We start from the raw sequence: 25,110 nt of genomic DNA on the forward strand, positions 1-25,110 counted from the left end.
CAGCTTCAAGCCCTCCCTTGCCAGTCAGAGGAGAACATGTATTGGATTTCACTGTGACCCCAGGGTGGACCTAGTGCTTGTGCAGAGGGCCAGCCTGAGGCTGACACCACTGATGTTGCAGTTAAGTCCTATTTTCAGAACTTGAGGGAACATGAACCTTGTGCCAGTCTTTCTGTACATAGGTCAATTTCACACTCCACAGTAGCACCCCATTGCATGTCCCCATATGCAGGAGCGTGCACTTGCACCGGCAAAAAAAGGAGCAGCAAATTCATGTAGCTATTTTTTGCTGTTGAGCATGCCCCTGCATGTGCGCTTTGGCGTGGAGCAAATGCCCTGCTTTGGGGAAACTGCTATTTCCCCATTTCTCCCAGCTCCCAGTGTGCTGGAGGAATTGGGGCAGAACTAGAGGAGGGAAGAAGTTCTGGCTGGCATTCAGGGCATCTCCCAGAAGGACCAAGCCTCCATGTCTGCCAGTGTTCACTCCTGTGATACGTGCTGTGGTTGCATGGTGTGGGCAGAAGACCTGGCTGTGCCCATGTGGCACAGGGAGCGGCCCTAAGCTGTGGTGCACAAGGGTGTGCATGGCGCGTGGGGGGGCGTGCCATGCGGGGGGGGTGTAGCTACAGAACATGGTGATGGGAGCATCCCCAGGGTGTGGCATGGGGCGTGGGGGGGGTCTGCCATGTGGGCGCACATGCCATACAGGCATGTGGAGGGGGTGGCACACAGCCACAGGACATGGCACGGTGCAGTGAGCGGCCATGGCATGGGGAGCGCCTGCCGGCTGCAGCTATGTGGCATGGGGAGCAGCCCTGGGGTTTGGTGTGGGGTGAGCAGGTGCAGGGTACCACACGGTTGAGGGGCGTGGTGTGGGGAGCGGCCACGGTGCGGGGAGCACCTGCCAGCTGCATGGCATGGGGTGCAGCCAGCAGGCACTCCCATGCCAGGTTCCCACACAGCACCCTCTGGCCACATGCCATGCCCCCCCCCCCCCCCAAGTGCAACCCGCAGTCACATGCTGCAGCCAACTCCCCATGCACCCACGCACCATGCCCCCCACAACCTGACAGCCAGCGCACTTGGCATGGGGAGGGGCATGGCTTGCGGCATGGGTGGGGGGCATGGTGTGCATGCTGCAGCCACGTGCTTCAGCCAGCAGATGCTCCCGTGCCAGCTCCACGCACAGCACCGTGTAGCTGTATGCCATGCCCCACCCTGCCTAGTGTGCCCCACACACTGCAGCTGGCAGTTGCTCCCCATGGGGGGGTGGGAGCGCAGCAGCTGAGTGCCACATGGTTAATGGGCATGGGGGCATGCCTCGCACCATGGCCATGTGGTGCAGCCAGTGGGCGCTGCCCGTGTGCCTGCATGCCGGCTACCCATGCACCCATGTGCCTGCGCGGCACCTTCCCCACCCCCAGGGCCTACAGCCACAGCCAGCAGGCATTCCCTGCACCTGGGAGGCATGGTCTGTGGCTGTGTGGGGGGTAGCATAGCACACAGGAGGGCATGGCGTGTGACTGTAGGGTGCCGTACACAGAGCGGGCACATGGGGTGTGCCCTGGCCTGTTGCTACATGCTGCAGCTGGCAGGAGCTGCCCATGTACCCCCATGCCGGTGCCCCACATGCCTGCACAGCACCCTCCCCACCCCCCTGCTGCCTTGTGTGGCCTGTGGCCACAGCCAGCACACACTCCCCGCATCTGGGGGGCATGGCTGGTGGCCACACGGGGTGGTGAATAGCATGGGGTGTGGGTGCATAGTGCATGGCCACACAGGGAGCGGGTGTACGGGGTGCACCCCACCTTGCAGCCATGTGCTGCAGCCGGCAGGCTCTGCCTGCACACCCCGTGCCCACTACCTGCACAGTACCCTGCATCCATGTGCTCTGCCCCTCCACGCTACGTGCCACGCCCCCACACAGCCCCGCACCACATCCCCTCATAGGGCCGCAAGCCATGCCCCCATCTCCTGGCCTCCCCTCCCCGCCATGCAGCAGAGCACACCCTGGCCCCCACCACCTCTGCCTGTCTGTCTATCTGTCAGTAAGGCTCCTGGCCGTGCATGTTCAGTTGGCCCAGAGTGTTACGGACATACAGACACTTGGCCAGGAGTGGTAAGACTTTTATTATATTAGAAGAGCACAAACGTACCAAATATATATAAGCACTGAACCTCACCAACCTCATCATCAGAAAGAAACAAACTTCCTATGACCCAAAGCATACCAAATGGATCTAGACTATGCTGGGACAAGAAATGTAAAACCTGCCACATGCATCTCTACTACTCCCACAATAACTACACCCCACAACAGAACCATCACCATTCCTGGACTTAACACCTGCACCTCCAGAAATGTAATATACCTCATCCAGTGTAGTAAATGCCCTCATGGAAAATATGTGGGAGAAACCAAACAACAACTGCATACCAGAATGATAGATTTTCAGTGTGCATTCAAAGACAAAAATACCCAATTACCTGTGAGTGCACACTTCTCACAAGATAACCACTCTCTCTCCAAGCTCTCAGTTCTAATCCTCAAAGGGAATTTACAAAACCCCTTTCACAGATAAGCCTATGAATTTCACTTCATAAATCTACTGGATATACAAAATTCATGGACTAAATATAGACATTGGATTTATCGTGCATTATAACTTGCCTGCCATCCAATAACCCCCGGTAACCTGTCTGTATTTTACCAATTACATTCTACCACCAATTCAACATTCCCCCATTCCTCCCCACCTACCTGTCTCACACCTATTGTTGCCCATTCCCTCTGATCCCCACTGCCACGTATTTGCATTTTCACAGACCTTCATTTTGCATGTTGGCTTCTATTCTACCCCGGAGAGCACATATTACACCAACAAACTCTCCCTATGCCTGAAGAAGGGTGTTTATGCCCCAAAGCTTGCAAAGAACAGTTTTTCCAACTATTTATCTGGTCTAATAAAAGATATTACATCTACCCAAAGAACCTTGTTTGTCTGTATCTATATCTATATCCATAGAAACAGAGATCTATATATAGATACACACACTATATTTTTGGTATATATTGTGTGTGTGTGCGTGTGTGTGTGTGTATAAAATATATGTATACATATTAGGGCTGTCAATTAATTGCAGTTAACAGGTGTGATTAATGCAAAAACAAATTAATGTATTCATTTTTTAACAAGCACTAATCATGCCCGTTTTAACCAGGGTTGGCAAAATAGAGCCAGTGGTGGCCAGGCAGAAGCTGCTGCTTGACACAGGGGAAAAAGTGGCCCCTCCCCCTCTCTGCTGCTGGGCCCTTCTTGCTGCAGCCACCTGGAGCCCGCGCGAGAAGGGCCTGCAGTGGTGAGAGGAAAGAGCCTCATTTTCCCTGCACCAAGCAGCAGCTTCTAACCAGTTGCTGCTGCTGCTCAGCACAGTCAGGTGAGTCTGGAGCAGGTGCGGGGTGGGCTGGGTACAGCTGTAACTGCCAACATGAATGAATACCATGTATGAAACACCAGGAAGAGCCAGAACCACATTAGAATGGGTAGAATAAATAAACTTGCATTAGATCTTTACCTAGTATGGAAAAGAAGAGCAGGTGTGCGCACGCATGTCATGGGGAACTCATCCATGCTCCTTTGGTTTAGAACCAGATGCTAAAAATCAAGAAAGGCTGCTGCATTTAAACTTCCCTTCTGTTGACATTTAATTAGGACCTGAGTTCCTGATTTAGAGAAATCCATTGGAAAAAAAAGTGAAAACAAACCTCCTGAAAAACTGAGATACCCTTTCCTCTCAGTAAAGATGTAATTATTGATTTATAGTTTCCAATGGATGTCATTTCCACTCCTCTTCCTCCAAAATTACCTTGTTACCCTACCCATTTTACTATTCTCTGCTAAGATTTAATTTCTGGCTAAAAGGTCAGGGGGTACCGATCTAAGAAGCTGGTTCTACCACAGCTGTTCTACAGCTGCCTCAGGGGATGGTCAGGAGTGGCAGGGAATATGCTAGTTGCATCTGATCAAACCAGTCATTGTGGAAGAACTCTGTAGCTACAAAAGAAAAACTCCCTAAAGATCACAACAGGTAACACAGGAGCCCAAGAAAGACAAATGGAATTATACAGATTAGGGACAAGGTAAAACTCCCATTGGGGATTTTTGGCTCAATGGGAACTTTTAGTTCTGAAGCAACACAAGACTGGGTGTAAATGACCAAGCCCTTGAGACTGGACACACCTCTGGAACAGCAGTACTGTTTAAAGTTGTTATACTGGCTTCTGGATGAACAGAAGGAAAGCCCCAGAGAAAACCTGGCCTGAATGGGCTATTTGCCAACTCCTTCCCCTCCAATCTGTGTACATTACTGAGAAGATGTGCAGTAACTGGAAGTGGATGGCGATTGGGAAAGGAAGAATTGTGGAAATCCGGAAGATCAGAAGACAGGTAAACCATATAATACCACTGCATAAACAGGCAAACACTGTGACTGTGAGCAGTGTCCAGAGAACCTCCTTGGAGGCCATGGTATAGTCTGCCATCTGATTGCACAAGCACTCTGGCTGATTGCTAACAACATCACCCCTTTTACTGTGCCCTCTATTCAAATCCTTTCCTACTGATTTTACTCTGTTTGAAAGAGTTTCATCGGAGGGACATTTATTGTACCACTTGCTCATACTATGCCAGCCTTTGCCATGAGATCTCTTACTGGTACCCATTTTAACACTATGAATGTACCAGGAAACAACAAGCAGCAACTTTTAGAAGGTACAGAGGTGACCAAAATTCTTTGATAACCTCTGTACCAGAGACAGGCTTTTGATACAGACAGGAATTTTAGGATTTCATAGATTTCATAGACATTAGGGCTGGAAGGGACCTCGGAAGATCATCGAGTCCAGCCCCCCCGCCCAAAGGGCAGGACATCAGCTGGGGTCATAGGATCCCAGCAAGATAAGCATCCAGTTTCATCTTGAAGGTGTTCAATGAAGGCGCTTGAACAACCTCCGGTGGCAGGCTGTTCCAGACCTTGGGGGCTCAGACAGTAAAGAAATTCTTCCTTATGTCCAGCCTGAAACGATCTTGTAGTAGTCTGTGACCATTCGTCCTCGTCATCCCTTGGGGCGCTCTGGTGAACAAACGTTCCCCTAGATACTGGTGGTCACCCCTGATAAACTTGTAGGTGGCCATCAGATCACCCCTGAGCCTGCGCTTTTCCAGGCTAAAGAGCCCCAGGGCTCTCAGCCTGTCATCGTAGGGTCTGCTTCCCTGACCTCTGATCATGCGCGTGGCTCTTCTCTGGACTCTCTCAAGCTTCTCCACATTCTTTTTGAATTGTGGAGCCCAAAACTGGACGCAGTACTCCAGCTGCGGCCTCACTAAGGCCTAGTACAGGGGGAGAATGACGTCCCGGGATTTGCTTGAGAAGCATCTATAGATGCAAGCCAGCATTTTGGTCGCTTTACTAGCCGCAGCATCGCATTGCAGGCTCATGTTCATCTTGTGGTCAGTGATGACCCCCAAGTCTCTTTCTTCCATAGTGCTAACCGACATAGCACTGCCGAGCCTATAAGGATGCTGCGGGTTTTTTTTCCCAAGGTGGAGAACCTTGCATTTATCGGCTTTGAACACCATCAGATTCTCATCCGCCCACTTGCTGAGCCTGTCCAGGTCAGCCTGGATCACCCGCCTGTCTTCTGGTGTGGATGTTTTGCCCCAAAGTTTGGTGTCATCGGCGAACTTGGCCAGTCCGCTTCTGACTCCAGTGTCCACATCATTAATGAAGATGTTGAACAGTATGGGTCCAAGGACAGAGCCCTGGGGGACCCATAAATGGGTCTAAGAGAGTTTCTTTGATTCCAGCAATCTGAGTGATGATTGCTATCCATCTGGTAGTGTCCAAACATGCCGCAGGAAGCTTCTGCATTTTAAGCAGCCTAGCTGAATGTAGAATAGCTTGACATGAAGATATGTAACACAAACAGTGATTCAGCTCTCAACCCATTCAGTGCCACAGCCCTTAGACCAGTGGTTTTCAACCTTTTTATGGTCAAGATCACTTTTTGTAAGTAAATGGCACCCCAAGATCTACTGCCCTGCGCCCTCCTCCTGGCCCCCCACCTGCTGGACAAGTCGCCCAGGCTGTGACCCCACTCACCCAGCCCGGCCTGGGTGGCAGGGGGCATGGCTCAGCTCAGCCACGTGTGTCCTGCCGCTCCTGATTGTGGAGCCTCTGACAGACTGAGATCAACTATCGAGGCTTCATGACTGACCCTGGTTTCGAGATTGACTGGTTGGTGACCACTGCCTAAGACTGTTTAATTTGCTGCTTCCCTTTGATATTTTGTTACAAACTCATCTGTGGCCTTCAAAACAAAGATAACAGCTACAATTTCCTTTTCAGAAAAATCTTCAGTGCATACACATTGCCGCAACCAAAGAACTCATGTGTGTCACCATTAACGACAAAGACATTTCATCATGAACTCACCCTCACTCGTAGGAAGAGAATCATTTGCACAGATCAGTGCCAATGTAAATAACAGCTGCCAAAGATCCATACCTCGGGGTTCTGCAATCATAAAAGAGACAAAGAAATCAAAGAGATGATTTATAAACTTGAATTATTCCATTTCAGTACCATTTAAGCTAGCATCTAGTTTATTTAATTTCTGAATAGAGTTAAACCAGAAGTGTATGAAGGTAGTTTATTATAATAATTTTGTGCTTTATGAGGCAATAAAATGTATCTTACAGTTTATGGGAGGCAGTAAATACTACTCTCGGAAATGTACTAGCTGATGAAATATGGTTAAAAGACAATAAGGCTTTTTCAGCACCTGGTCTATGTCTTGAAATCATTAGCACACATTTCTCCATGCAACCCTCTGAGGATGAAAGGATTAAATCTTGAACTCATTCTTGAAAAATAGAAAAAAAGAGAATTCCCTTTAAAGGGGAAAAAATATATTCCCTTGGCAGTTCATAGTTCTAGGAAGTTCTGCTGGTTTCTTCCCTGTGAGTACAAATGTGCATTGCAAGACTGCCTAGTACATTTTTAGCACCACCCAGAACAAACATGTATCAACACCCTGATAATACAGAGGGATGGGATGGGCCATGTGAACATGCACCTTCAGAGATCAGGGTCAATTCTCTACTCTGCCACAGACTTGCTGTAGGACCCTAAGTAGGTCACTCCGTCTGTCCATGCCAAAACAGTACTTCCCTACAGAGTTGGTCCGAAGTTTCAGAAAAAAACAGGATTGCAGGTCAGAACTGAAATGTTTTGTGCAAAAAATACCAGTTTTTACTAACTTCACAGGTAACAAAGGCTACCAACTCACCCAGAAGCTGCAGATCAGCCTTCTATAAGGACCAAGTAAGTACCAGAGATAGACACTGTACATATTAGAAAACTGGCCCTTAAGTTTTAGGGATATTCCTGAAAAAAAAAGTCATAAATACGTTACAGCAATTACCAAACGAATGCCATGGCTGACCAGCCACTTCAGTGCCAGCACCATGTCCTGTTTGAAACTCCAGAGTGGAGACTGTATATATCAGATACACAAGCTCAGATGATTTTTAAGTTTTACAATTAGCATACATACAGGGTCATTTTAATCCCCTCAGAACTGAGCCAGGATCTGAAAAGTCAAACCAACAGAACTGTCTACATCTGCCAGTCATTTGTTCTCCAGCTGCCTAAGCCAGAAATTCTCAACCAGGGTGCCAGGGCACCTTAAGGTGTTGCCAGATCTTTTGAAGCGTTCCACAGGATGCGAGAAGATAAGCAGATAAGCTAAGTAGCTAAATGGCAGGCTCATGCTTGTCCCTGCTTGAAAGATCTGCAGAGTCCCTCTGCAAGCACTGTAATGTAAATTTGTTTTTGAAACTGAGTGCCACTCAATTCACAAGAGTTATGAAGGCTTACCTCAAGTCCAGTGAGGGGTGCCTCAAGTCCAAAAAGGTTGTGAATCATTGGCTTAAGCTCATATGCATGCCAGTTGTCCTCGCATGCACCCCTGCCAATTCTAGTTGGTATGGGGTGGAGGGAAGTAGGGTTGGGAAATAAGAGTTTCTTCCAGCCCAAGGAGAGGAAGAAGAGTTGAAGGGCTACATTGCTAATTGGCTCACAGGAACAAGTGGATTTGTCTGAGTGGAACTCTTGTACAGATCAAGCTGGCAGCAAGCTAGGAAGATGGCTGATAGGATTTGGGGTAGGTGGATGGCTGTGGTATTGGAATGGAGGCAGCTGAGAGATGTATGGAATAGTGGATACAGTATGGCTATCAGAGGACAACAGAAATGGGGGAGAAGCCATCTAGTAGGCAAGTGCACTATAGCAAACCTTCTAGTGTTCAGGGAGTAGCTACGATGACTATACCAGATATCAGAACTGGTAAGATCTCTCTCCTAGCTGGTAACCCATCTTTTCACCTTGTCCTTTAATCTAACTGTTTTACCCCTTCACTTTGTTCCCCTTTGTAGCAGGGCCTGAAGTCCAGTCCCTGCTAGACCCCCACGGAGCCAGCCAAGCTGGTGGGGAACTTACCGGGATGAATCTGAACAAGCAGCGCATCCCTGGCATGCCAGACACCAAGGTCCAGGGAAGTCCAAGGAATTAGGCAGGCACCTGGACCAAAAAACATGTGCCCCAGAGAGCCAGCTCTGATTGGCCTGGAGAGAAGACCAGGCAGTTTAAAGGGAGATGCTGAAGAAGGCTCAGCATTTGGTGTCTCCTGGAGCAGGGACCAGGCAACTGGACCAAGGAAGATCAGCGAAGCTGAGGACCCTCTCTGACTGAACTTTCATGGAGTGCTGCAACCCCAGCAAACCCTGAGTCAGAAGCACCCCAGTGTGTCCGGAGAGTTAACCAGCAGCAGACAATAGGTTAACAGGGGTCTTCCCTGTGAACCCAGGAACTAGTGTCAGGGGAGAGAAGATCAGGTTCTGGCAGACAGACATGGACCTGGAAGAAGAAAGGACGGTTCCAATGAGGGTAGTGGGGACTGGGAGAAACTGAGTTGGCCGAGACAAAGAGGAGATTTGCCTGGCCTGCTGGAGGGGAAAAAAAAAGAAAAGCAGGGCATAAACCTGGATGGGGACAACCTAGCAGAACCTGAACTCGTGTAGGGGAACAACTGCGATAGGGCCTTTTTGAGGGGGATTTGTTTGAATTCTGGAAACGAGGGATAATATAGGCCGGGAAAAAGATACCTCCCTTTTGGATTGAGGTCCCTAAGGGAAAAGAAGGCCCACTGGGAGGAAGGATCCCCCCCTTTTTGTTTGATCTATGTTTAATTAGGATTTATTTCCTACACCTGGGGCTTTAAAGAAGCTTTAGTTTACAGAGGCTGAAATAAGAATGGAAGGGACAGAGAAGCGTAGAACAGGACAAGCTTGGATTATCCCAGGAATGTAGAATCCTCAGGAAGAAGGAGTGGGGATGACAACCAAGAAGAAGAGAAAGAGAAAGGATGAGGATAGTGTGATCTGATGAGTACAGCCAATGACGTGATCAACCAGGGGAAACCCAGGCCGAAGAACCTCAGAGAAAATAACCCAGCAGAGTTTGGGCAGAGACCCCACAGACATCTCACACACCAGACCAGCAGAGACTAGCAAATGACCACCTGGAAGGAAAGGGGCAGGGTGTAGGGAAGGTGGAGCCATGTGGAACATTGTGGCCCTTCTGGACGGACCTCTGTGCAGAGAATCCTCCTCCTCTTGAATAGTCTTACAATATTAAGGTGTGGCAGAAGAGTGAGGAGGACAAGTCAGAGATCAAGGTAATTCTAACACAAAAGGGCGGGCAAAAGGCACCCACTCACTGATACCCTTCAAAGAAACCCTATTGCTCCACAAAAAACTTTCCAGAGAGTTACTTTCTTCAATCCCACTTTCTCTTCTCCTAGCATTCCTCTCACTTTATCCCCAGAGACAGATCCATGACATCTGCCATGCTCTTCTATTACCCTGCAGGCTTCTTCTGACTGGATAAGCAGGTGAAGGAGAAGCTGAGCTCTGGTGAACTTCCTGTGGTTGGACAGAACGGTGCTCCATTTTGCTAAATCACAGGAGACTTATAATAGAAAGGGAGCTCTGACTAGGTCTCATTTCTCCCAGAAATGCGGCATAAATTCCCTTCTCACCCCACATAGAAACACTCTTTCTATCATCCTCCTAAAACTCTCCCTGTTTCCCTCCTTTTCTGAAGAAAAATGCGCAAGGAAATTCCCATGCCATTAAAATAAAAACGTCGTTAATGGAAATAAAGTTGCTCAAATATATTTAACACAGTGTGGAGGAGCACCTTTGGGGTGCTCGCCACGTGGCAGGGGCTACAGTAGGCTGGGACAGAGCCCAGCAGGGAAGGCAGACAAGTGAAGCCCCCCAGATCTCATTTTAAGGGGGAGGTGTGTGGTGGAGCACCTTTGGGGGGGCTCACCACTTGAGAGCTCTCACAGGCTCCGAGGAGAGCCTGCTTTGGAGGAGCAGCAGGGGAAACCTCCCCCAGGTACCGGGGGAAGGTGTATGGCAGAGCACTGTTGGTGCCTGCCACTTTAAGACCTAAGCCAAGCAGCCAGCAAGCACCTGACTGCAGCAGCCATTTTAGATTCATGGCTGCCTATATAAGCAGAGCATTTTGCAGCAACATCACCTGGCTGCAAGGCTTTACATATCATCCTAGAGGTAAGGGCAGGAGCTGTAGGGCATGAATTGGAGGTTCCTGGTCCTGGGCATGACCTAAAACTGCACACTGCAGGGAGTGGGTGGCCTGGTGGGGCTCTCAGTGGTGCAGGAGCCCCCAGGAAATGCTAGGCCAGTTATCACCCCGGTGAAAGGCGGGTAGGGGCGCCTTAGCCCTAGCCCTCACCTCTGGGTGGGCTTGCATAACACCAGAGGTAGTTGGGGGCCAGGCACGGCTGCAGCCACCTGAGCCCTGTGTGGGGTGCAAGACCCCAAGGAGGGAGAGTTGGGGCCAGGCACGGCTACAGCCACCTGAGCCCTGTGTGGGGTGTAAGACTCTGAGGAAAGGTAGTAGGGCCAGGCGTGGCTACGGCCACCTGAGCCCACCAGGGAGAGAAGCCCTGTGGCCCCAAGTGAGGAGGTGGTGTGCAGCCCCAAGGGAGGGGGCAGAGATGAGGATCCCCAGTGAAGGGGGAGGAAAACCAGAGGGCTGAGAGCCCAATATGTTTATATAGAGAGGGCACAATGACATGCTGCTCCGGGGGGGAGTGAGAGTCCCCTTGAGACCCTGAAACACCAGTCATGGTGTGAGTCACCCCAGCTGCCACAACCGGGTGGGTCAACCGCTAGTAGGGCCAGAAGGCAGACCCCAGGAGTGAGAATGGGGCTGGAGTGGCAGAGGCCTGACATAGAGTACCCTCGACTGGTGAATCCTGGGGCCAGGACCAGAAGGGTCAAAAGGGCCAGGGGCCCACCGCGAGGGACACCCAGAGCTGAGGGCCTGGGGTTCTGACTGGCCTTGGAGGTGAGGCCAGGGCCTGTGTGGCCAAAGGTCCTGGGGGGCCGTGCCTGAGTGGGGAAATGGTTTCAGGGAGCTAGACAACCTGAATGAAGGCAGGGTAGGCCACCTGAATGGAGGGATCTTAGAGGGGTCCTGATTGGAGGATTCTGGGGCCCAGAGGGGGGCTGGTGAGATTAACAGCTGGATGCCATCTGCTAGGCATGGGCTGCAGTGTAGGGGAGGCATGGAGCCACAGATAGTACCCCCTGGCACTGAGGCAAGAATGGGCAGCCTCCCACCTTAATTAACATCTTAATTAATTAAGAACAAGGCATGGCAGGTGAGTCAGGTGGGGAGGCGTGCCCAAAAGCAAGTGGGGCAACTAGCACTGTGGCTAGGCAGGGAGCCCCACTCTGCCACACACAGCAACACTAAAAAATCCGAGAAACTACTAGCTGAACCAAGTTGTTAATCAAGAATCTTTAGGTTTTTCACTGCTTAAGTGACCTGAGGGGCCTAGCCACTTGGTGTACTTTTTGAGCATGCAATAGTTTGGTGTCTACAGCAGTCACTGGGAAGTGGGAGACCTGTTTTATAGGTTTTGTCAGGCTGAGGACAAGTCCTTGAAGAAGGGCTGGAACCCAGATCTTCCCATTCCTCTGTCAGATGAGAGAAGCTATACTATCCAAAGAAAATATGCTAGGCTCTTTACTATGTCAACATGGGTTGAACTCCTTGCCTCCGTCCATCAGACACTTCTATAGCACTACAAGCATCATCTCTCTTGCGACAGCTATGCCCCTCCCTATCATGGAGGGGCAGACTGGAGCTGCAGGAAGTGTTCTGGTACTGACAAGTAGATAATTATCTCTGGAGTCTGAGAGAGAATTTGTCCTAGGACCTGAAGTAAACCAAAATTACATTCATGGAAAAAACTTCTTGGTAAAGAAGACTGCTCTTGCAAAATGGCACCTACCTCCTTGTAATGAGACCCACTGCCTAGCAAAAGGGAATATATTCAGAAGCAATAGCAGACTACAGTGTTAATGGCTGTCTCACAAAAGTGGGTCCCACAAGGACAGCATTGTTCAGGCCATGGAATGGCTTCTCAGGCTCTCTCAGCTTTACAAAGAAACTAATTCTGTGCAGAGTCTAGTAAATGCTTCTTCCATCACAGACCTTTATGTCTGCAAAACAAACTCCTGTCACTTAACAGATTAGGAAAACAACAGCAACCATGCATTATATTCTGAGGAAAGTGTGCAATAGGCTATGTACCCAGCCCCAAAGTGGGCAGAAAAAGGAGAAGGTTAAAACCAGAGGAAAAAAATACAACAGCTGACTGTCCTCAGTGCAGCCATTGCTAAGGAACCCAGCCATAGGGGAATGTGGCTAGGGGTCAACTGGGGCTAATTTGTCTGGCAGACAAATAGAGCCAGAAGCTATAAAAAGGGAGAGAATTTCTCTGGACCTTTCTATAGGAATGATATCAGTCACAAGTGGACTGGTACTACTAGCACAGGAGTGAATCAGACTTGACACTACCAGCCAAAACTAGGCTAGAAAAGAGAAATATAGTGCAGCTTTTAAATGTTCTGGGCTGTGATCTGTGAGGCTACATACATGGTTTATAACTGTTCTATGGATCTCATTTTTCTGCCCTTCCTCCATATTTTAATCAACAATCTGAGGATAAGGATGCATGATTGTTCAGGAGAGAGATTTACAATTTCAGTGGCCCACCAGTCCATGAAGTTTGCACTGGGTTTACAGCATTGTTCTATACCAACCAAATAAAACACTTCAACACTGTTAGCAAGGACACGGTTTCAGCATGGCCTCTAAGTCTGGCCAGTCCCTGGATTTGACAGAAAAAAAAGGAAAACAACATATAGAAAGCCTCCTTTTGCCCTTATACATTAACAATTTCTGCCTTTACTATCTGAGTTAACCCTCAGAACCCAAAATTGGAGGTATTTTTTTCCTGCAGCCAGCTTTTGTTAAGCTGCCCTGCCATATTAAATTATGTATGTGTATTCAGGAACCAAAGGTGTCCTGTATGTTGTAACATGAACAGTTATTAAGTAGGCCTGATTTGGAAGAAAATATTTATTTTTCTCTCTGCTGCTGTATTTCACAGCAGAGGGAGGAAAAACAAAGAGTAAGGTACAGAAAGGTTCCAAATAAGCCTGAATGTACATAACTTAATTATCAAACAAATACAAGCTACTTAGGAGGAAACAAACATAAAGGTGATCTCAGGATCTCAAAATTTATGTTGCATTTAAGATGCACACTTGTAGGAAATAAAGATTGAGCTTGCATTTGCAATATTTTCCTGGAGATAAATACTCTGTATCTTTGCAGTGCATTTATGCCAACTACCTCAGCATAAAATCTGCCATAGCAAATAGTCCAATTTTTGTTCTTGCATAACAAATGGCACAGTGATTCACCCAACAGGCCTGACAGAAAGCACTTTGCATGCTTACTCGTGCTCCACTGAACTCCAACAGGACAGAACAAATCTCCAGCTAGAATGAGTTAAAGCCCTTCAAATCTACACAGTTTAGAAGTGCCACTGGCCCAAGCAGCTATTTTTCTCCCAGCTGACACTGCAGTTAGGACCAACTAACCAACAATGCCTGGATGAATGCCTGTTTTTGTAGAACAGCTTTTTTAGAATGCTTTTCAGTGTTATGCACCCAAGTATTAAGAAGCAGAAATAATAAACTGTCTGAATTTGTAATAACAAATTATGTTCTGAATATTGCTGGTAGTAATCCAGGATACTAAAGATTAAGGAATAATAGTGTGGAAATAGAAAATGTGCCTTGCAAAGAAAAACTCCAGTGACTTAACTTAGAAAGAAAAATCTCATCCCTACAAAGTGACTGAGTTGCATAAAATACTCCAGTAATTATGTAGTTTCATATGTATCTTGGGGTTAACATAAGGTGCGTCTTCCCAGTAAGCTGAAGCTGTGAAATGCAGAATTTTATTTCCTTAATCAGACTTTATAAGAAAAAGATTCAAATGTATATAAAAGCAGGAGTTAGAGGAGAACTAATAAAAAGATCAGACAAAAAACCATTCCAACTAGAAAACCATTTTCATTTGGGTCACGTTTTGTTCAATTAATTTAATTTATTACAGAAATGTAAATTTTAGAACTAAAACTACTTGAGAACTTCACACAAAGAAAACCATACAAACCTCAGCTGGATGATTCAATACCATACAGGTTAGGATCAAGCTATTGATGGTCTGGATTTGTACGCAGCATAAAGACAACAACAGCTGAGGTCTGAAATGTTCTTAGCCTTGACATGCTAATTAATTTAGCTAAGAAAACACTGGTAGTTATAAATGAGAAACATATTATGGGCAGTGAAACTGTCATGAATCTCAGTGGTATCAGAGTCTGGCTACTGTTGAGTACTTCTGAAAAATACAATCCTCAAATATTTTAGACAGTATCTCAAAGTCAAAACATCCATTATTCAAGTGAACCTTGAAAAGCAAATGAGATTTGGAAAAACCTGTGAATTTATTCATGTGATATTGTCTCCAATGTGTTATACTCAGAGAGGTTACAAAATGCAGTTCAGGAAGCTGGCATGAACCTAGACAAATGGAAATGTTTAATGGTGCGTTAAGCTGGAACAAATTAGTTACAAACTCTAAACTCAAACTAAATTATTTCACATGTTGCTAACCATATTAAAGTCTCCAAAGGAGGAATTTACACAGTATAAAGCAAGATATAGACTTAAATATTAGATACAATAAAGGCTGTTATGTGATGGCCAAAGAGATTCATTGGCATGACTTCAGGATGACAAAGTAAAAATGGAAAAGAAATTAAAAAGAAAACTGGTCATGCTAACAATAACACTTATAACCCACTTTCTACTGCATTTATTCTCTATAGCTATACTTGCATACAAATTTACACAGGTTTAACATAAAGTGTTGGATTTGAAAAATCACCAGATGCAAGTTAGCCCAATCCTGACTTAAATTGATATAAAGAATATCTATACAGGAGTTTGCATTTGTTTAACTAAATGTTTGTCTGTCTTTTTAAAAATCAATTTCAAATCCAACCAGCGCAGTTTCTCTATGGACACCATCACAATTCCTCCTCCATCAGATAGTATAAAAATATACTTTAGGTAAGTAGTAGACAATAGGGCCGTGTGAACCTTCAGTCCCTGATTCGACTCGAAGCAGATTCGGCCCGATTTGGTGGCTGAATCTCTGAATCCAAATTGAATCAGGAGACCCTTTAATTTCTCCTAATCGAATTGGAACCCTCCACACCAATTTGGAGAGGTTTGGAAAGATTCAGAGATTTGAACATAGGCATAGTTTTAAATGTTTTTTCTACATACTTCAAGGTGTCAGGCAGCTCATCAGCGCTGTGATGGTAGGGCAGATGGAGCATCCCATACCCGCACCAGGGGTCTCCCAGTGTGCTTGGCAGCAGACCTGAAGCACTTCCAATTCACTTCCAGGTCTGCTGGGGAGTGTGCTGGGGGTCCCCCTCCATATCCACCAGCTTGGTGACTGGTGCCTCCTGGGTGTGGGGGGGGAGCACCCAGGGTCCTCCTGTGGCCGATCACCGAGCCGGGGTGTGTGTAGACTGGAAATACTTCTGATCCACTTCTAGGCTTGCTGCAGAGCATGTGGGGCCCTGCCCCATGCTCCTGTGGGATTCTCCATCTGCCCCACCATTGCAGCATTCATGAGCCATGCCTGTTACCTCGAGGTATGTAGAAAAAACATTTAAAGCTGTGTCTATGGCTGAATCACTGATTCTCTGAATCAGCATTGAATCTTCAGATTTGGATTTGGCCAAATCGAATTGGGGACAGTGATCCAAATCAATTAATTGAATCACTGTCTCTGATTCGGGCCAAATCCGAATCAAATACGGCCCATTTCACACTCCACTAGTAGACAACTATAAAACAATTTATGTCCCCACTACCATCTGTAAAGCCATATACAGCAAAAGCTGTGTTATCCGGCACTTTATCAACTGGAAAGCTCCACTAACCGGCATCTGAGGGAAGCGGTAAAAGCAAAACCGGAAGTCCTACTTCCAGTTTCGCTGTTGTGAGCCGAGTTCTCCTTCACTTCTTTGGCCCATGGCCTGGAGCAAAGCAGCCTGCGTGGGGCCCCCCTCCCTGTCCCCTGGCACACTGATGCCAGGTAGTGCACCAGACAGCGCACATTTGATTAACCAGCATATTTGATTAACCAGCATCCCCCATGCCTGGGGGATACCAGATAAAAGAGCTTTTGCTGTACTTTGGATGCTATTCCACAGGCCAGTTATCCACTGCCTTCCCACTTTATATTTAAATCTCAATAGTCAAGCCATGCAAAATCAGTAAATCAACCATATTAAGTGACCATAGGCATTCTGAAATGATAATAGGGTGGAACCTTATTTGATATAAATCAGCATAGGTCTTCTGAAATCACCAGAGCTATATTGATTCACTCCAGCTGAATTAGCTTGATATTTTCTCCCAGACTGATCAAACAAAGAGGTTTCAATAATCAGAAGTTTTGGATACATATCCAGATGACTATTTAAACACTTTGCACTGTGTCAACCACTAATGATACACATTCTTATGAGACAGCTCCCCAATACTTTTTAAAAATTAGTTGTAGAATGCATGCTGTTACCTTATTGCTTTACTAAAGGTGTATTTTTAACAAGGTCTGCATGCTCACTGCCCCAGTCAGCTGTAGGGAAGTTCACTCAATTACCCACCTACATTTATTCAATGTCACTGAAATTTACTTACTAGGTTCTATATATAATCTTAGAATAAATATAGACTCTCAGTATATTTATTTCTTTATAGATGTTATTAATGCATCTGTTATTGCCTTTTAGGGTCTTCCAGAATATATTCTGACTCACAGTATGGAACTCAAGTTTTGCACAGATTTCTTTCTTTAAAAAAAACAAACTTTTACAAGTATCATTAGTTTGAAACAATTCAGTTTTTTCACAAGGAAAGGAATAGTAACTGGGGTTTTTTTTGTCCTTTGGCTCACAAGAAATGTGAAAATGCTTATCAAATACTGTGCTATCAAAAGAGGACTATGTGAATTACAACATCACAGATATTTTTAATCTATTATTTGTAATTCCACAGTGCACAGATGCTTCTGGTTTAGGAGCAGTGCATCATGTATTTATACAAGGGTTTGAACTGGGTAACCCCTGAGGTGTCTTCCAATCTTATGGAATCCCTGCTTGAGCAGAGAGTGGGGTGGGGGAGGTGGGGCAGGAGGAAGCCAGGCAGACCCTGCTGTGCCTGCCATCTCTGCCGGAGCTCCAGACAGGGAGCAGAGGGGCATGGCCAGCCCTGCTGTGGAGCAGACAGCCCTGCCCAGGACTGCAAAGCATCTGGAATGCTGGGGGACTCTGGTTTAAGTTAAACCAGGAAGGGGTCTGGGACAGACATTGCATAAACTGGTTTGACCCAAATCAGTTAAGTCTGATACTACGTTCAACCAGGTTTATCTCAACCCAGTTCCAATGTTATGATTCTACAAAAATGAGGTTCTACTGAGGTGGGAACTGTATAAATCCGAAGTATGAGTAAGTGAAAAACCATTTGGAGTTGCAAGAGGACTAGTATGCAATAATAGACCCCAAATTTGGCCAAGAAGTCATTAGAAACCTCGATGAAAATAAAATTAAAAAATGGCAGAAGCCAGCTGGGTGAGAATCCAGGATATAAGCAGAGAAGTTGTCAAAAAACAGTAAGCAAATAATGAATTAAATCATCTGAAAGAGAAAATGAAGGTGGTGGGGGGGAGTAGCTGTAGAGTCAAGCTGGATCTGAATCTGGCTTTTGTGGATGCAGTAAATTAGAGCAGCTTGAAGTTTAGCAGGAACAAATTAGACTAATGTGTGATCTCTGGATTTAGCCAAATTGTTAATAAATACTGGTTTAATCAACAGAAAAACTAGGTGGCTCATTTTTCCTAGGTGGGTATCTATCATTACTAAGGTATTTCATAAGTAAAGCTGTAATTTTGGATAAGAAATGGGAGGGGTGTCTAGTGGTAACATGAAAGTCTAATCTGAAATGGAAAATCTCAGTTCAGTGCCAATGCCAGTGCTCCCATCAAAAAATCAACCAGCAAAAGGCATAGATCAAGACACTGATCTACAGCAACCAACAACAGCTACAGTTTTATTATTAGAAGTAAATTTATAGAGTCCATATAATACTTTTACATAGTGTCCTCCTATCCACAGATTTCAGAGCACTTACAACAGAAGCCAGTATCATTTATCTTCATCCTACAGATAGGGAAATGGAGGCACTGGGAAGGGAAGGGATATGTCCAAGGTCACCCAACAGGCCAGTGGCAGAACCAGGAACAGATTCTAGGTCTGTTGAGTCCCGGTCCAATGCTTTTTTGCATACGTAACAATGCCCCTTAGTGAGCCATTAGACTGACCTACCAGACACCTTGGCTAGGGACAGACATTAAACATAAACTGGTTTAAGTGATCAGAAACTGGATTAAACCTGTAACAGGACAGACATTCAGTGCACATACACCAGTGTGAAAATGGCTGAACTGGGTTGAGATAAACCTGGTTGAACGTAGTATCAGACTTAACTGATATGGGTCAAACCGGTTTATGCAATGCCTGTCCCAGACCCCCTCCTGGTTTAACTTAAACCAGAGTCCCCTGCATCCCAGATTCTTTGCAGCCCTGGGCAGGGCTGTCTGCTCCACAGCAGGGCTGGCCACGCCCCTCTGCTCCCTGTCTGGAGCTCTGGCAGAGATGGCAGGCACAGCAGGGTCTGCCTGGCTTCCTCCTGCCCCCCCCCCAAATCCCTGCTCAAGCAGGGATTCCACCATCCCCTCTCCCACAGTGCTGACCGTAGTCAGCATGTGATATGCTAACTAATGCTGAGAGATGTCTGTGTAAGGCAGACAGGACAAAGGCAGACAGGACAGTGTCCACTTAGGGCTTTTTGGAGCTAAAAGAAGAGCTTGAACTAATGAGAGAGGCTTTGTTTTCTTGACGGGCTGATAAACAATGTGTAACTCCCTGCTGTGTAAGTAAATGCTGTGCAACTCCCTGCTGACTTTGGTCAGGAGCAGTGAGGGGGGGGGGGAAACCCCTCTGTAGAGTGTCCTGCTGGGACCTGGTCATGCCTCACCCCCTCAGCTCAGCACTGTGGAAGGGAAGGGAGGGCTGCTCTAGCACCCTGCCAGCTTCTAGCCTGAGTCTCTTCAGGCATGTGCCTACATTTATTCAGCCCAGAGGAGATGTCTTTATGGTTACAAACTGGTTCAGCCTAGCCAGGTTAGACTAACCTGTAAAGATTTAATCAATTCAGGCTTAGGCTTTTTGAATGTCTGTCCCTAGCCCTTAGGATCACTGAATAAGGCTGTAACAGTGTGAAGAAATACATGTAATCCAAATGTCAAACAAGTGATAATTCAGATTGTCCTAACAGTTAGTCTTCCCCAAATAGAGACACTGAGCTGTAATTGCTGCACATCTATTAGCTGACCTCAGTCAGCATAAGAAACAATAACATGCTAAACATGTCAAAGATCAGTACATTAGTAACTCTTTATCACAACCTTTGTTTTCAGACATGAAGGACAAAATGGGTAAGCTCTGAAGCTCTCAACACATAAAACTGTGGCTATAAATAGAAAAGCTATTTAACAGGGACACTGGCTGCCAGATGATGCTGAACCTGGTTGCATCAATGTCATGACCCCCACCTACAGGACTTTCACAGGACTACATGCTATGTTAACAGGAAGGGTAAAACCTCTGGAATAGATTTACCGGTTAAGTAGTAAAATGGAAAAAAAAAACAGGTCAACCTTGCCCTCTTATTATTGCAGTTATTATTTATATGTAACTATAGGTGCATTTGCTTTGTCTGTTTTACAGACAAAATATAAAGTCTTTGTCCTGAGGAATATACAAGCTAAGGACCAGATTCCCTTGGCAGGGAGCAAGCTTGGGTTCTAGGTTTCCATGTAAGCCCTGCTGGCAGAAGTATTTATATGTATTAACCAATGACTATTTAATGTAAAATACATGAACAATCCTGACACCAGGGACTGGAACACAGGACTCCCACTCCCAAGGGAATGCCTTCATCCTGGAATACAGGGTCTTTCTTGTTCTTCTGGCACTACCACTTTGCACTCCTGACTGTCCAGTTGCCCAGCTTTAATTGAAGGCTTAGAGGATGTCCTTATCCTACCCATGCTCTAGTCTGGAGGTGAGGGCATTTTCCCACTTTGGATGTGGGTGACATGGATTTGAATCACTTCAGACTGATGAGTACCTAAAACCCAGGCCTCACACTTCCTGCACCAGCTGTGCATAGCCTGTGCTGAGGTGTCCTAAGGCTCCTGTGTGTTGCCCCTGCTGCTCTGTGGGGCAGTCTGGAGGTGGCGGTGACAATGCAGGGCAGCCCACTGCGTCCTCTGTGCAGCTGTTGCAGGAAGCACTGTGCAGCACTGAGAGGGAGGGGCTGCTTTTCCTCCACATGGAGCACATTTCTGCCCCAGCAGCACTGCTGTTGCTGCAGCTATTCACCATGAGCAGGCAAGTCTATAGCAGGTATGGGGCAGGTCGGTGCTGCGCACAGGTCCCTGCCAGTACTGTGGGGCTGAGGTCAGCAGCTGGTTAGAAAGTCAGTCCAGAACGGAGCTGCCCCAGCCCTGCTGCATGCCCAGGGGACAGCAGGACATGCCACCGTGGGATGATGCCTGGGCCAGGTGGGACCAAAGGACTCGCTGCAGGCCAGACAAAATCCCTCCTTGGGCCAGATCTGGCTCGCAGGCCATATCTTGTCAGGAGTATACAGAGTCTTTATATTTGTGTTTTAATACCTCTCTGGGCCTTAATTTTCTCCCCATTTGTCAGGTAGATTTAATAATTCTAACCAACTTCCATCCTTAAGCTCAAATCATTGTTTTTAAAATGTTTGGATATCCTGAGATAGAAGATGTTACAGTACTGCAAAATATATTCAAAGAGAGGCATGACAAAGGTAACATGGTAGCTGAATAGCGATTTTGAGATTGATACTTAAGCACAATACTACACATATAGCAGGAAATCCATATCATATGCTATGTAACCCTTCAGACAAGAAGCATTTTGAAACTTGAACTTAGAAATACTTTTCCAGGAAGACCTGTCACTACAGGAGCTGCCCTTTTAAATTTCCAGCTGCAACACCATACTCTACTTGAACCTTGTACTATATAGTAATATTCAACTGGTGCTAGAAGCTATAGTATGAATTCATAGAGCTGTTAACTCAGCATTAGAAGAAACATATCAGCACAGACTAGCATTAAGTACAAAAAATATTTTATATAAAGATTTGAATTTATGGCTGCCCTATAATTATCAGTCAATTATAATGAAATTTATTGTAGATTTTCATTTCTGTATGTTAGATACATGAATCACTCTGTGGAAACGTGCTAAATCAGGTAAAATAAGTGTGGGATACTCAGATTCTCATATACAATTCTCTGAAATGATCACAGCTGCATGTTTATTGTACTACATTTTAGAGAATTACTCTAAAAAATCTATTTTTCTTAACTTCATAGCAGATGCTCAGTAGAAGTATGGGATTTGTTAGACATAATCAAACTTCCCCTTCATTAAACCCATATAAATGCTTACCAGAAACTCTTGAATACTTGCATATTCAGGAAATGTTACAGTCTATTTCCATGCTCATGTTTCTGAATGAATAAAATGCTATGCACATATCTCAGTGCATAATAGGTAAAGTGCCTGCAATCTTTTCAATTTCTAGCAATAGAGGACCTAACTGCACCAATCATGCAGTATCTTATTGAATGAATTAATCCCATTGATTTCCCAAAGGACTATTCATGTAGAAAAGCTATTACTTGCTGGCAATTGGGCAGTAGACTGCCCAACTAATCATTATGCAACCAGTTCTTAACCAGTTCTTAGAAAGCAAACACTTCTGCAAGTCTGATGATCAGATTAAATGTCCAAGTAGCTTTCCCCTTTAGAGCTGTAATGATGATACACTGAACCTGATTTTGACTGAACAATGTAAAGAGAAAAGATTTTTGTTCCACCCCTAATTCTAATTCATCCACAACATTACGTAGAAATCTTTATATCTTTCTGCCAAGGATGAAAAACCAACACCAGGACACATACAGGATGTAACCTGCATATCAGTATTGGTGGATATATAGATTCATATATTCATAGATTGTAAGGGCTGGAAGGGACCTTGCAAAATCATTGGGTCCAGCCCCCCTGCACTAGGCAAGAAAGGCAATTGGAGTCAGGTGACCCCAGCAGGTGACCATCCAGTCTCCTCTTGAAGATTTCCAGGGTAGGTGATTGCACCACCTCTGGAGGGAGTTTATTCCACAATCTGGACACCCTGACTGTGAAGACGTTTTTCCTGATGTTGAACTGTTTCTAAGATTGCTGGAAAGTTTTGTTGGGTAGGAGGACCTGGTAGGTCTGTATTTTAAGTAGAATGTAGACAGACCAGTATTTTCAATCCATAAAATGCATTATTACCTCATGGGTTAAAAAATATACCTTTAGAAGACAACCGTGTTCTAATTCTTTAATTTCTATTTTCAACCTACAAAACAATAGATTATAAACTTAAGTCCCACTCACCTGCATTTTACTCTGTAGATGTAACACCCAGAGCAGCTCCTGTTTAAGCAGGCTCACCATATTATCAATACACACTTCAGCAAACCTGCATTTAAGAGTGAGGGACAGGTGCTGATCCTGTACTGAAGTAGTTTGATAAGCTTTAACAGGAGATGCCATTAAAACGAGCCACCAATATGATGAGCCACCATGAACATGAACCACCAATGCAATGTTGTAGCTGATAAAGCAAACAAAAGTCTGGCTTGCATCCATAGATCCTTCTCAAGTAAATCTCAGAATGTCATCCTCCCGCTGTACTCAGCTTTGGTGAGGCTGCAGCTGGAGTACTGCATCCAATTTTGGGCTCCACAATTCAAGAAGGATGTGGAGAAGCTTGAGAGAGTCTAGAGGACAGCCACACGCATGATCAGAAGGCAAGAGAATAGGCCTTATGAAGAGAGGCTGAGAGCCATGGGACTCTTCAGCCTAGAAAAGTACAGGCTCAGGGGTGACCTGGTGGCAGCCTATAAGTACATCAGGGGTGTGCATCAGGATCTGGAGGAATGCCTGTTCACTACAGCGCCCCAAGGGATGACAAGGTCCAATGGTCACAAACTCCTCCAAGACTGTTGTAGGTTGGACATAAGGAAAAACTTCTTTACTGTCTGAGTCCCCAAGGCCTGGAATAGACTTCCCACAGAGGTGGTGCAAGCACCTACTCTGGACTCTTTTAAGAAATGTTTGGACACTTATCTTGCTGGGATCCTTTGTCCCTAGCTGACTTCCTGCCCCTGGGGCAGGGGGCTGGACTCAGTGATCTTCCAAGGTCCCTTCCAGCCCTAATGTCTATGAAATCTATGAAAGGAATGTCTCAGAACACCTCTTACAGCTTCTGACACTTTCTGACAGAAATTTGCCAAGCTCCTTCCAACATGCTCAACAGGACTATGGACTCTGTCAAAAGCTAGTTAAGGCTCTGCCCTCCTTAGCTTCCACCTGGACTGCAAGTTTTTGGTGTATCGTTTTCCTCTTTCCATGTCTAAGGGTAACTTTCAGTATTTTGAACCCAAATTAGCAACTGTGTTTGTTTTTGTTTTTTTTTTTTAATGGAGGAGAGTATGTGCTCTATTCAGAATAAATGAGATGCATGCATGAAGTAAAATATGTTTGTTGTTTTAAATATGTTACTTTCAGTTTATAAAATATGCCACTCACCAGTGTGCAACATTCAACTCAACAGCTCCCAATATGCATAATAAATTTAAAAGAATAGATCAATTAAACAGAAGGGCTCAACAAGTTAATTGGCTTCTTAAGAACAGAATCCAGAGATTCAAGGGATGCTATGTTTTACAGGAGTGTTACCATGGTGAACATATTAAAGGTTTATTTTTACATGGATTTATTCAACAGATACTGTACTTTAAATTCACTCTCTATCTTAATTTGAATTATCTTCCAAGAGCCAACAGCTCTCAGCCTCCTGGGAAATCTAGTTACCATATTCTTTCCTGACAGCACCCAAGCAGGCCAATTTGGAGAAAGCTTGTCCAGTCTTCCTTAAGCCAAAAAACCAAAATATTCATTGTTGCCAATTTAGAGACACTGACAGAAGGTGCTACAGAGACTACTTCCAATACTATCACCTGTAAGCATCAGCGCTTCCCTTTCATAACGCAACACTGGTAGTAGAATTAGATCCAACATGCTTTTTTAGGCTATGGACAGACATTCAAAAAGCCTGAACCTGAATTGATTCAATCTTTGCAGGTTAGTCTAACCTGGCTAGGCCAAACCAGTTTGTAACTGAACGACATCCCAGAAATGCAGGCATGTGCCTGCAGTGGCTCAGGCTAGAAACCGGGGGGCACTAGAGCAGTCCTCCCTCCCCTTGCACAGTGGGAAGTTGAGGG

At 45.7% G+C, this 25,110-nt stretch overlaps 1 protein-coding gene across 4 annotated transcripts in view; it reads right to left on the reverse strand.

Annotated features, from left to right (window-relative positions):
• Positions 1 to 25,110, reverse strand: part of GHR (growth hormone receptor) — a 227,857-nt gene that overhangs the window by 114,244 nt on the left and 88,503 nt on the right. For all 4 annotated transcript variants that reach the window (XM_059725203.1, XM_059725201.1, XM_059725202.1 and 1 more), the window contains one exon: positions 6,496 to 6,576. In XM_059725203.1, the coding sequence (XP_059581186.1) occupies positions 6,496 to 6,565 (70 nt within the window). In that variant the 5' untranslated portion in view covers positions 6,566 to 6,576. The remainder of the gene's footprint in view (positions 1 to 6,495; positions 6,577 to 25,110) is intronic.

The sequence above is a fragment of the Alligator mississippiensis genome, chromosome 3 (assembly GCF_030867095.1).
Source record: "Alligator mississippiensis isolate rAllMis1 chromosome 3, rAllMis1, whole genome shotgun sequence".
NCBI classification, from domain to species: Eukaryota; Metazoa; Chordata; order Crocodylia; family Alligatoridae; genus Alligator; species Alligator mississippiensis.